At 45.7% G+C, this 12,106-nt stretch overlaps 2 protein-coding genes across 3 annotated transcripts in view; one reads left to right on the top strand and one right to left on the bottom strand.

Annotated features, from left to right (window-relative positions):
- The window catches only part of RALGPS1 (Ral GEF with PH domain and SH3 binding motif 1), a 362,265-nt gene that overhangs the window by 205,733 nt on the left and 144,426 nt on the right, over positions 1-12,106 (top strand). The window lies entirely within an intron of this gene.
- ANGPTL2 (angiopoietin like 2) overlaps positions 10,072-12,106 on the bottom strand; it is a 32,755-nt gene continuing 30,720 nt past the window's right edge. The window contains exon 5 of the mRNA XM_075560765.1: positions 10,072-11,804. Within this exon, the coding sequence (XP_075416880.1) occupies positions 11,605-11,804 (200 nt within the window). The 3' untranslated portion in view covers positions 10,072-11,604. The remainder of the gene's footprint in view (positions 11,805-12,106) is intronic.

Genomic DNA, 12,106 nt, shown 5'->3' with positions numbered 1-12,106 from the left:
GTATGTTGGGTTCTCTCTCTCTCTCTCTCTCTCTCTCTCTCTCTCTCTCTCTCTTTCTCTCTCTCTCTCTCTCTCTCTCTCTCACACACTCCCTCACTCACATTGGCTGGATCATTTTCCTGGGAGAATCCAGTTGTCAATACTATGGGACAATCACACATGGTAAGGGACAGAGATGTACGAACAACCATGAGCATGAGCTTGGAAGCAGGTTCACATTTGAGTCATGGGATGAGACTACAGCCCCATTCAACAGTTTGCCTGTAGTCTCATGGAGAAGTATGGACATTCATTGTTACTCACAACAATTCCCCAACTTGAACCAGATCACAGAGCTACACACAACTCCTTGAATGAGGAGAAGGCCGGGTCCCTTTGAAAAAGGACCCTGCTACATAGCCAAAGGCTTATATTGTTAGTCTTTCTTCTGGCCTCCATCAAAGAGCCCTATGGCCTTTCACAAGAATGGCTGTTCATTGGGGGAATGGAAATAAACTTTTTGGGGACTACTAGACACTGGCACTGAACTGACACCAATTCCAGGAGATCCAAAATGTTTTGAAGGCCCCCACCAGTCAGAGTGAGGGCATATGGAGATCAAGCTACCGATGAATTTTTTGGCTCAGGTACACCTCACTGTGGGTCCACTGGGCCCCTGAACCCATCCTGTCATTATTTCCCCATTTCCAGAATACATCATTGGAATAGAAATACTTAGTAACTGGCAGAACCGCCATATTGGATTCCCGAAATGTGGAATAAGGGCTATCATGGTAGGAAAGGCCAAGCGGACACCGTAGAACTGCCGTTACCTAAGAAAATAGTAAACCAAAAGCAGTACCGCATTCCTGGAGGGATTGCAGAGATCAGTGCCACCATCAAAGATTTGAAGGATGCAGGTATGGTGATTCCTACCACATCTTGTTTAACTCACCTATTTGGCCTGTAAAAAAAAAAAAACCCAGATGAATCCTGGAGAATGATAGTGGATTATCATAAACTTAACCAAGTGGTGACTCCAATTGCAGCTGCAGTTCCAGATGTGATTTCATTACTTGAGCCTATTAATACTTCGGGTACTTGGTATGCAGCTATTGATCTGGCCAGTGCCTTCTTCTCAATACCAGTCTCAAAGGACCACCAGAAGCAGTTTGCCTTCAGCTGGCAGCAGGAACAATACACTTTCACAACTCTCCCCCAGGGGTACACCAACTCTTCCACCTTGTGGCTCATGCCTTAATTTAGTCAGAAGGGACTTGATTGCCTGTCTCTTTCACAGAATGTCCCACCATTCCGTTATATTGATGACATTATGCTGATTGGACTCACTAAGGAAGATGTATCAAAGATTCTAGATTCATTGGTACAACATCTGCGTGCAAGAGGTTGGACAATCAACCCAAAGAAGATACAGGCACCCTCCACCTCAGTAAAATTTCTAGGGGTCCAGTGGTGTGGGGCATGTCCTACTGAAGTGAAGGATAAGCTGTTACATCTGGCCCGCCTCCAGGGAGAAAGAGAGGAAGCCTCCAGAATCCTCATGAGAAGGCCATGCCTACGAGGAGACACCATCAGGCTGTGACCTGGTGGACAGGCTAGACTCCACCCCTTCACTCATAATATCCTCACGCTGATACCAGATTACGTAACTACCACACACATTAATGGATAACTAATAGAGTTCACAGCCTTTTCCACTGCCCATTCTTTATCGCATAAAACCATTCATGAACCCCAGCACACGCGAGCCCCAGATCAGCAGGAAGTGCTGGGTCTCTTAGCGCTAGTTCTGAGGGGAAGAAGTCCTATTAGACAGACTGGGTAGTTGTATTTGAAAGGTAGTGAGTCTTTGCAGCTTTGTGGAAAAGTGAGGGTCTGGGAACAAGCTGACTAGGGCCTGAGAAGCCCTTGGAAAGACTGCAGCTCTCTGCTGAGTATACATTGGGCTCAGAGTGTCATGTGCGCAGGCCTTCCCTGGTCCAAGAAAGCGTATTCAGTGGGAGTGAGGGAGTCACCTCCTCGCGTGGCCACCCAAGAAGGCTGTGCTCAGGAGAGACAGTCAGCACCCACTCGTTCTTTTAAAAACATTTAAAATCACAACCCTAGCACATTGCTTGTAAAACTCATTCCCACTAAAAAGAAATCCATAAAGTGAGAGTCCCCCTCTTCCTCTGCTATTCCCCAGGGGCTCCCTCTGTTAGCGGTTGAGGTGACCCTGTCCAGTTTCACCCACAGATGCCAGTATATGTGCATGTGGGTATATGGCCTAGCACATTGACCTTTTGACCAAATTGGGGATTTTATATTCATATAGTTTTATATCCCCAGACCCGCTCTTGCGCTCGCTCGCGTTCTCTCTCTCTCTCTCTCTCTCTCTCTCTCTCTCTCTCTCTCTCTCTCTCTCACACACACACACACACACACACACACACACACACACACACACACACACAGTCATGAATTTCATTCAACAGAACTCCTACATATCCCACAATGGCTCTGTGCTTCTCTGTTACATGGATGTGAGCTGATGAGTATAGTTTTGCCTTAACTGATGAACACTTCGTCGGTTTGTCATTTTTCCCTTTTACAGAGAGGGCAGTGGGAACTTCCTTATACATGTATCTTCACCCACCTGTGAAGGTATTTCTGAAACATAGTTGCTAGAAGTAGAATCGCCAAAAGCTTATATGCAACTTTATTTTTGACATGCATTGCTAAAATGTCCTATTAAAGGATTACCAGCATGGAAATTATTGCTGCTAAACTGATAGGTGAAAAATAGTATCTTGTTTTATTATGTTTTTCTTGACCCATCAATTTTTGTGCTGTTTTTGTACTTTAAGCTCTTGCTTTTTGGCCTTATCTGGGCCTTGGGGCAGGCAGTCAGACCTTCATGCCCCCCACCCAACATCTCAGCTGCCCTTTGCCCCAACCTGCATCCTGAATGTCTGTCCTTCATCCATCTCCCTGTGTCCCCTGCACGACCCGGAGCTGCGCAGAGAGATGAGCCTGGATGTTGGGTTCCCGTGGAGCATCTGATCTATGGTGCCAGGGCACACTCTCCTTGGGCGTGGTCAGTTTCATGGGGCTGAGGAGACTGCATGTTGCTTCTGTCCTGCCCCTCTTTGAGATGACTGGGGCATGGGCCTCTGTCATCACTTGGCTCCAGATAATTACCCTGAAAGCTATGAGCCATTCTTAGCTGTTTTAAGTCAGTGCTTCAGAGAGCCTTTTCTGAGATATTCTCAGCTTTGTGAGGGATCTAAGGCAGCAGAAAGGAAGAGAGCACACCTTGACGAGCCAGCTCTGTCAGGACCGTCAACGGGCAGAGGATGGGCTAGCCAGGTGACCTGCCAATCTGGGAAAGTGTGCATATGGAACTGCTTTGGGAAGGCTGTGCAGGTAGGAGGGATTATCTGTGTTTGAGACCCCATGTGTGGGCTGCATAGGCCCCAGGTGGCCTAGGTCAAGAGAGACCAGGATGCTTAAATGTCCCTATGATGGTGGTACCTGGGATTCCAGACTAGAGCTGGTTTAGGGCCTGGTTCTGGGCCCTGAGAGTGACTGCTGTGTGAAGTCTTAGCATGAAGACTTAGCGATGGGAAAAGAGACATGACAACCAGGACCTGCTTACCAGATGATATGTTCCAGGGCTTGGACCAGGCAGACTTGCTGCGCAAGTTGACAGGCCGTCACAAGTAGAACACTCGGAGAACAAAGCGCAAGGCCGACTGCAGGTTGTTGGCTAAGGAGCTTCCTCTACTTTTGTAAAGAGGAGAAAGGGGCAGGGCGTAGAAATTTAGGCCAGGGCTTCAAACCTATTCTCTTGGGTTCAATCATGACTGACAAAGCAACACCAGAATGGACCTGAATTTTTAAAATGTAGATGAACCATAACACTAACCAGAATGAGAAACTTTACAGATCAAAGCCTTGATAGAAAGTCAATCTCCCTCTTAGAAGACAAGGGTAGTGTTTGTGTTGCATAGCAACCAAATCTCTTTGGTGGCTGAGCTAAAAACAAAGGTGCCCAGCTTAGAGATAGCAGCCAACTGTGCTACTTTGAATGTGTGTTACTTCTTAGTCCCAATCAGCCCATGTCATACATCAGGTTCCTGAAAGGGCTCACAAGGTCTCTTTTAAATCTCTCCTTGCTGTATAATTTCTGTCTACCCCCCACCCTCCCATGCCTCCTCCAGACAGCCCCCTGGCCCCCATGTCTTTTCCCCGTTGACACACCTGCCCCTGTTTTCAGTGCGTGTGTCATTATGCTTCCACTGAAGTCCCACTTTTCACTGCTCTTGTGCCACCAGCCATAGACTTGGGGTATGATACTCAGACAAAATTAAAAGTAATAAAACTCAGTCAGTGATGCTGATGCTTGCGCATACCAAGCTCTTGGAATAATCCCTCTTCTCACTTGATTTGCGGGAAGGTGGTAAAATATGTTGTAAGAATTAGCTGGACTCCTTCCCTAATCTTTCTTTTTCGTTTCTTACATAGACTCCAGGTGTACAATCAGTTAATGATGTTGAATCATTTTGAGGCAAAGCCTTTTGCATGGCAGTCGTGCACTTTGCTCTAAAATGTGAGATACTGGGCAGATAAAAATGAAGCAGAAAGAGTCCCTTTTCAACATCTTGTTACACTTAAAATGGTCAATATCCCCCCCCCTCCCTTTATTTTAGTGACTTGTCTGGTTTTCTCTATAACCATGGAGTCTTGACCAAGACTGAAACAGGTGGGGTGGTGGTAGGAGACCAGCGAGGACCACATGAACTCACAGAAGCATCTGTGGATTGTGAGCAGCACACAACCTTTACCAACATTTCCCGAAACTGTAAGCTCTGTCTTTCAATCGTGCTCTAGTTGATAAGACTTTAGGACGGAGTCTTATTCATTGTTACCTGCTTGGAGAACGTTAGGGTCTTCCTGCCATGTTCCCCACACAAGCACAACAAGTGGGTACCCTCCGGTGACTAAGTATTATCCAAAACTGGAATAGGGGGGTTTAGCTGAGGCAAGAAACTCCTAACTTTACTGACTTCTTTCTGGGTCTGTAGACACCACACTGTAGACCTTGGGTTTTAAGGGCCCACTGTCTGGAATGGGGAGAGGAGAAGGGATGTTGAGCTGGATTGATCGTTTCCCAAGGTGTTGATCGCTCGCTTACCGTTGCTAGTAGGTGGAGTTACTCACTGGGCTCGAAGTTTGGTGCTGGGGAGCAGAACTCCCTGTTCTCCCGAGGCTTTTCTTTGGTGGAGAAGACATTAGGTGAACTTGCTCCCCTCCTCCATTGCACTCCCAAGAGCATGGTCTGCACATTGACCTCTATCCGGCTAGCAATTCTTCTCCTTCCATGGAGCCAAGGTGGGACTTGGCCAACACTCACGTTTGAGATTTGGTGTGGGAGTTGGGAGAAACAGCTGGTATCAGGGCTGGCTCATAGCTAGTTAGGAAGACAGTGTTCCACATTGTCCAGCATGGCCTGCTGATTTCTCTGCTTTAGTGTCTGAACTCAAGAATAGTGACTCATACTTGTGTCCTTTCCTCTTGATCCCTATATTCTATGTGCTCTGTCCCAGGCGTGGGAGGAGGGATGGGTATGGTTGATCTGAGCTGAGGTTGAAGTATTCTCTGTTAACAGTCTCCAGATGCAACCTAGACCCTAACAACTGGCTAGGGAGTTGGGGGTTTTTACGTAACGTTTAGTGTTTAACACCCAGAGTACTCTGGATTAAGTGCTGGCATGGCGTCTTTACCAGTCTTCTTTTAACTGTGAGTCTTTTCAATGCTCCCCTTTTCCATAAAATGAGGCTAACCATCTCTCCTTCATAAGACTGCTGTTAGAGATCCGTAAGAAAACGCAAGGCCACTTTTGGGTGCACAGCAGGCTTCAGTACACGCCAGGTTCTCGTTAGTCAAAACCTTACTAGACAATGCTCTCATATGGAAGTACTGCTTGGTCATTAGGAAAAAGAATTACTACATCCAAGGCCATACATGCATTTAGGTTTCTCTGTACACACTGTCAAATGGAAAAATATTAAGCCAATTTATAGTACCATTGATAGTGCATGAGTACACATTTCTCCATTCCCGTGTCAACCTGAAGATTGACATTTTCTCCATCCTCGTTCATTTGATAGGGACACATGATGGCTTGCCCTTAATTTAATGCATCTCTCTGATTATTGCTGAGGTTGGAGAACTTTTCTTGTTTCCTGGCCATTCTTGAATGTTCTAATGTGTTTGTGTCCGTGGCCAATTTTTTAAATGAGTATTTTATTTTACACAATGAAATCTCCAGTCAACAATTTCTAGACACAACGATACTGGCATTGGTTACATTCTGCACACGGTGACACGATTCTCATGATTTCTGTTCTAGATGTTTCACTCCCACGGCTCGCCAGCCCTCTCTGTGCTTTAGAATAGCCGTTGTCCTTGTGGCCTGAGAAAATGTGTGTAAGAGATTGCAGTGCTTTGGGGTGACAGTGTTTACTTTCTGAGCTGAACTCTGACTTAGTTCAAAGGTGACTTCAGAGGATAATTTCAATCCAAGGTTTGAAGAGCAGCTCACAGCAGTAGTGTCAAAGACCCACCCACCCCCCAGTCTTAATCTACAAAGACTAGAGCCTTTAAGAATTTGAAGAGAGCGATGGTACCTGGCTATTAAAAGCTATAGTGTCTGGGGTCTTAAAAGCTTGAAGCTACATAAGCCGCCATTCAGCAGTGAAGCAACAAGTCCACATAGAAGAAGCACACCACTGGTACGAGCATGAGGAGTCATAGGGACCAGGTAATAGGCATCAGCAGACACATAACAAACAAAAACATATGGTTGAGAACGAGGGGGCTGGAGTGGAGATCCAAAGCCCATCTGTAGACAGTGGAACAATCTCCCCACAGAGGGCCCACAGGGTGGGGATGAGTCACCAGGGTGCAGTAAAGCATCATTGAAACACTCTATTCCTCTGGTTCCTTGAGGCTTCCTCACCCCACACTACCATGACCCAGTGCTGCTTCCCAGTTCCACTAGACCGGACATGTACACAGGTGTAGACAGGGATGGGCGCTCACGACACACAGAATCCAGGGGTGGGAATGGTGATGCCGGAAGGGTTGGGAAGAGGAGGAGAAGAATGGAGAAAGAGGGAACCAATCGCAATGATCGACACATAACCACACACCCCTCTCCAGGGGAAGAACAACAGAAAGCATGGGGGAAGGGAGACACAGCGGTCGGTGTGAGAGATGAAAACAATCACGACGTACAGTCTATCGGGTCATGAGGATGGCGGGGAAAGGGGGAGAAAAACAGAAGAGCTGGTACCGAGGGCTCAATAGAAAGTAAATGTCTAGAAGAGAATGAGGGCAACCTATGTACAAACATGCCTGATTCAATTGATATATGGACTGTGATAAGAGTTGTACGAGCCCCCAATGAAATGATTTTGAAAACCCACAAAGCAGTGTAAGATAATACAAAGTAATAATTTATAAATTATTAAGGGTTCATGAAGGAGGGGGGAGCGGGGAGAGAAGGATAGAGAAAAAAGGAAAATGAGCTGATTCCAGGAACCCAAGGGGAAGGTGAATTTTGAGAATGATGAGGGCAACGAATGTCTAAGGGTGCTCTACTCAATTAATGTATGTATGGATTGTGATAAGAGTTGTATGAGCCCCAATAAAATTATTTATAATAAAATATATAATAAATGAGGGAAAAAAACCACAAAACCAGAATTTGAAGTTCTAGCGCATGCTCTTTCTGTCAAGATCCTTCTAGTGTGTCCCTGATCGGTTTGTTTGCTAGTGGTCACCATGCATCATGTAGTTCGTCTCGGCTTAGGAGAGGAAGCAGTGGTTCTTGGAGGCAATTAGCCCTGTAGTCTGGTTCCTTCTCTCATCCTTGAATTTCCTTCTTTTTCTTTTGTTCCAAATGGATAGAGACAAATTGTTGGATCTTAGAGGACACTCATAAACATTTAAGATACTACTTGCTGGGATTGAACATCAACTTTAAGTTCTTAGTGTTTTGACTAGATTTTCCCTTGAGACCATGAACTAAGTCTTCAAACCAAGAAAACGAATTTTGTGAGGTGATTGGTTATGTCTCATTAGTATCAGTATCTGCAGCCCCACCTTCTTTTATTGCTGTAAATTTATATAAAACCTACTATTTGCCAGTGTAATCTCTCTGCCCCCTACAGTACAGCTTATTGACATCAGTTACGTTAGTCAAGCTGTGCAAACATTGCCACCTGGGTGCCGCATTTCCAGTCACCATCAGCAAATTGAGCCTCCTACCTGGGGACGATTCCCGTCCCCCCCCCCCACCCCGTTACACCAATGAACATTGTTATTGTTTGGTACTGTCGAGCCGGTTACGACTCGTGGAGACCTTACGTGCCACCGAATGAGACCCCATCTAGTCCTGCACCACCTGCACAACTGTTCAGACGCTCGAGCCCATTGTTGCAGCCTCAGTGCCAGGCCATCTTTCCTCTTTGTCACTGCGCCTCCACTTTACCAAGCATGATGTCTCTTTCCAGGGCCTGGCATAGCCAAAGCGCGTAAGATGGACTCTTGCCATCCTGTGTCTAAGGAGCATTCTGGCTGTACTTCTTCCAATGAAGAAGCTTTTGTTTTTTAAATGAACATATCTTTGTATATTTACTTATTACTGTCATATTTACAAGAATAGACATTAGAGTATTTGTCTTATTTTTTGCTCAACATAATGTCCTTCAGTTTAGCCACTTCGCAAGATTTCTTGGGAGCTGGGTAATAAGGGGGCTTAATGACTGAGTAATAAGGGGACTTTGAAAAGTTTGTGGAAAAATTCCGTTATCTTTCAATTCCATTTTTCCATGAACTGTTTGAGGCCCCCTTTGCATGTATGTACCACATTTTGCTTATCCAGTCATTTGCCAACTGGCATTTAGGCTGTTTCCACCCTTTTGCTATTGTTATTAGTGCCACCAGGAACATAGGTATGCATATTTCTGTTCTTCTGTTAGATCCCTCGTTTACATACCCGGGAGACTGAAATTGCTTGGTCATATGGTAATTGTTTCTTTTTTAGAAATAGCTATTTTTTCCCTACAACAGGTTACATTGTACATTCCCAGTAGCACTGGCTGAAGGTTCCTGTTCCCCACCCCCACCCCCCCACCCCCACATCCTCTGTAACATTTTTTCTTTTTTAAAGACTGTTAGCCATTCTAGTCAGAGTGGCCAAGTTCTCTATTGGAGCGTTTGCCTCTTTCTTCTTCATTTGAAAACCATTTGGGAAGAACATGGGTATTGATTCTCTATTTGCCATCTGAGTCACAAATATTTTTCTCTGGTTAAATATTTGCCTTTCAATTTTGGCCATATCTTGTTTTGTTTTTCAGAGTAGAAGATCGGAGCTTCTCTTTAGTTGCCTCTTTTAGCTTTCTTTATGGTGTTGTGTTTTTTCTATGCCTACAACTATATGTACCCCAACTACAGATTTTTGCTTTATACAGACAGAACGCTCAGGAGGTTTGTGTGGATATTGGACTAGAATGAGCAGGATGGACGCACAGGGCCCCTGGTTGGGAATGTACCTTCAGTACTTGAGGGTGAAGCTAGGAATTTGTATACTAAGGCAGAGAAGAGAGCCTACAATACAAGAATGAACTGGCCTTCATGAGGAAAAGGGAGAAGTTTTTGATCTGATGAATTGAGTAGATGGTAAAACTTTGTGTGTGTGAAACAGGAAACTTAGGAGGAGGGCAAGACTCAGGGAAAGTGTTTAGGATGTTCTCTGCTTTGCCTGCACATTGGATTCAGGGCGCCCAGTAGAGACATCCAGAACAGAGCTGGGTGTGGGACCAGAGAGCCCTCTCGGCCCGTGTTGCCTTCTTCGGACTCTTGAGGGATTAAGGGGAAATCAGAGCTAGAGCAAATGTTACAGAAACCATTTTAGTGGGTGCCCAGGTACTGAATCTCTTCCTCATTTTTCTTAAAGAGACACTGGTATAGGAGGCTTCAGGCAGATATTCTGAAACAATAATGTAGAACAGACACATCCAAATAGCACTGATGGCTTTTATTGCAGATTTGTGTCATTACAAAGATAATCTGATAATATATTTATTTAAAAAACCACACACAAACCATCCTCCCTTTTATATACACAAAACATGCTACATGGTACACTTGTTGAGAAATGCTGAGGTAATACACACACAGACATAGACAGTACCAAATCGTCCAACATCTCGAACCCCCGACCCACATGACCACCGAGGAGGGTCTCGTCTTCTAGACTCATCCCCTCGCTCTCTGCTTGGCAGAAGTCCTGGACGTGCTGAGTCAGATCCTTCATGGCCAACAGAACTCTGAAAGTCATCAGACTGCAAAGGACCAACTAAGGCCTCTGTGGCCTCTGACTGCTCATGAGATGCAGCTAGTGCTCACTTTCGGGGCGGGGGGGGGGGTGCTGGTTCCTGCTCTTCAGGAAAGTACAGTTTGGGGGGAGATGTTGACTTTGAAGTCAGCCTGAGACCATGGCACCTTTGGCCCGTGGCTGTTAAGGCATCCCTATGATCAGATGATGACATCTCTCAAGCTGAATATTTCCTGGGCCAGCTAGGTTATTATTTCAGTGAAGGTTAAAAATGACACACCGAAGTGTGAATGGAAACTGCAAAACTGTGAGCACATTGTCTTTATGGCCAGTGGTTAGCTTTTGAGCAGGCCTTCTCATTCCTTACCAGAAACCTGGAGCCCAGACTGTTTCCTACTCACAGGTAAGGAATCTTCCCGGGAAGAAAAGACATTGCAATAGAAAAGGTAAGGAATGAGTAGGGGAGCAGAAAAGGCGATGTGAAATACAGTGAGTGGCTCGGGACTGATACATAGAAGGCGCTGCTAATTGAATGGGTAAGTAGGTGGGTGAGTGGATTAAAAAAGACCTGAGAATGGAGAAAGTGTACTTTGAAATTTGATGGGCTTCCTTAAGAAAATACCTTCATGTGGTGCCCCTGTGTGAGAGGAGTAGCATTGTAGACATCCCTAAAAGAACTCAGCTATGCAGATGTTCAGCATTGTTCTCTGAATTGAGTTTGTTATCTGCTCTTAGATTGAAGTAGCACAAGATTGAAAGGGTTTTCTCCTAAAAACAAAGCTGTTGGTGACCACTCTTGTCACCGAGGCATTGAATATATGTATCTCAGGATCTGCATAGCAATTCTACATATGTATCTAGATACATTGGGTGTTGTATATCTAAATTCATATGTATTGAGGTGTCTACTTGTGTACATACACAAAAGTGTACAAGTATCATGAAGGTGTTTTGCAGTTGTTCTGTTATTGTGGAGGTGGGGTTTAAAGAGAAGCATGTCTGCAGTCCTGTCCTGGAAATATGAGGGACTGTCTACTGTGAAGAAAGGTAGTAGGAACAGAGAATACTGTATCATTTCAGTTCCATTGTCTGCCTCATTGACTTTGGGAAATAGGGTCCAGCATCCAACTCCCCAGCCCCAAGGTGAACTAGCACAAGGTTGCCCTTCTTGCTGGGCCCCTGACAGTGGCCCCGAGAGGTCAGGAGGAGGCGCTGGCTTAGTGGAAGGTGTTGGGGTTGGGCCGGATCATCATCACCACTTTCTTGAGTGAGTAGGAGCCTCCTCGGAACTCTGCCCAGTAGACCCCATCCTGGTAGCGACTCCGGTAATGGCCCCCACGGTACCAGACGCCGTTGAGGTTTGAGTGGGCGCAGGCGTTGTACCACCAACCTCCTTTCTGGTAGTGAGCACAGTTTCCTGCAGGAGAGAAGGACGCTAGTAGTTCTCTGGTGGGAGGTGATTTTACCCATGCCCATTGTTTGTGGGGTGGGGATGGAGATGGGATCCAGGACCACCCCTTTCTAGTAGGTATTTGGGGCAAGAATGAAGAATGTCTGAGATGTGTGGGACCTGGAGAGCATCCATTCAGATCTGCCTTTGAATCACAGCTTTGTAGCCAACTAGCTGAGTGATTAGTATCTCAAACCACAGTGTTCTCACCTGTGAAAGGAGGATGCCCACAATCCCTACTCCCCAGGGCTGCTGCAAGAACCCCGCAG

Source organism: Tenrec ecaudatus, chromosome 10 (assembly GCF_050624435.1).
Source record: "Tenrec ecaudatus isolate mTenEca1 chromosome 10, mTenEca1.hap1, whole genome shotgun sequence".
Taxonomy (NCBI): Eukaryota; Metazoa; Chordata; class Mammalia; order Afrosoricida; family Tenrecidae; genus Tenrec; species Tenrec ecaudatus.
The sequence above is the reverse complement of the archived record's forward strand: the minus strand, read 5'-3'. Positions and strand labels throughout refer to the sequence as shown.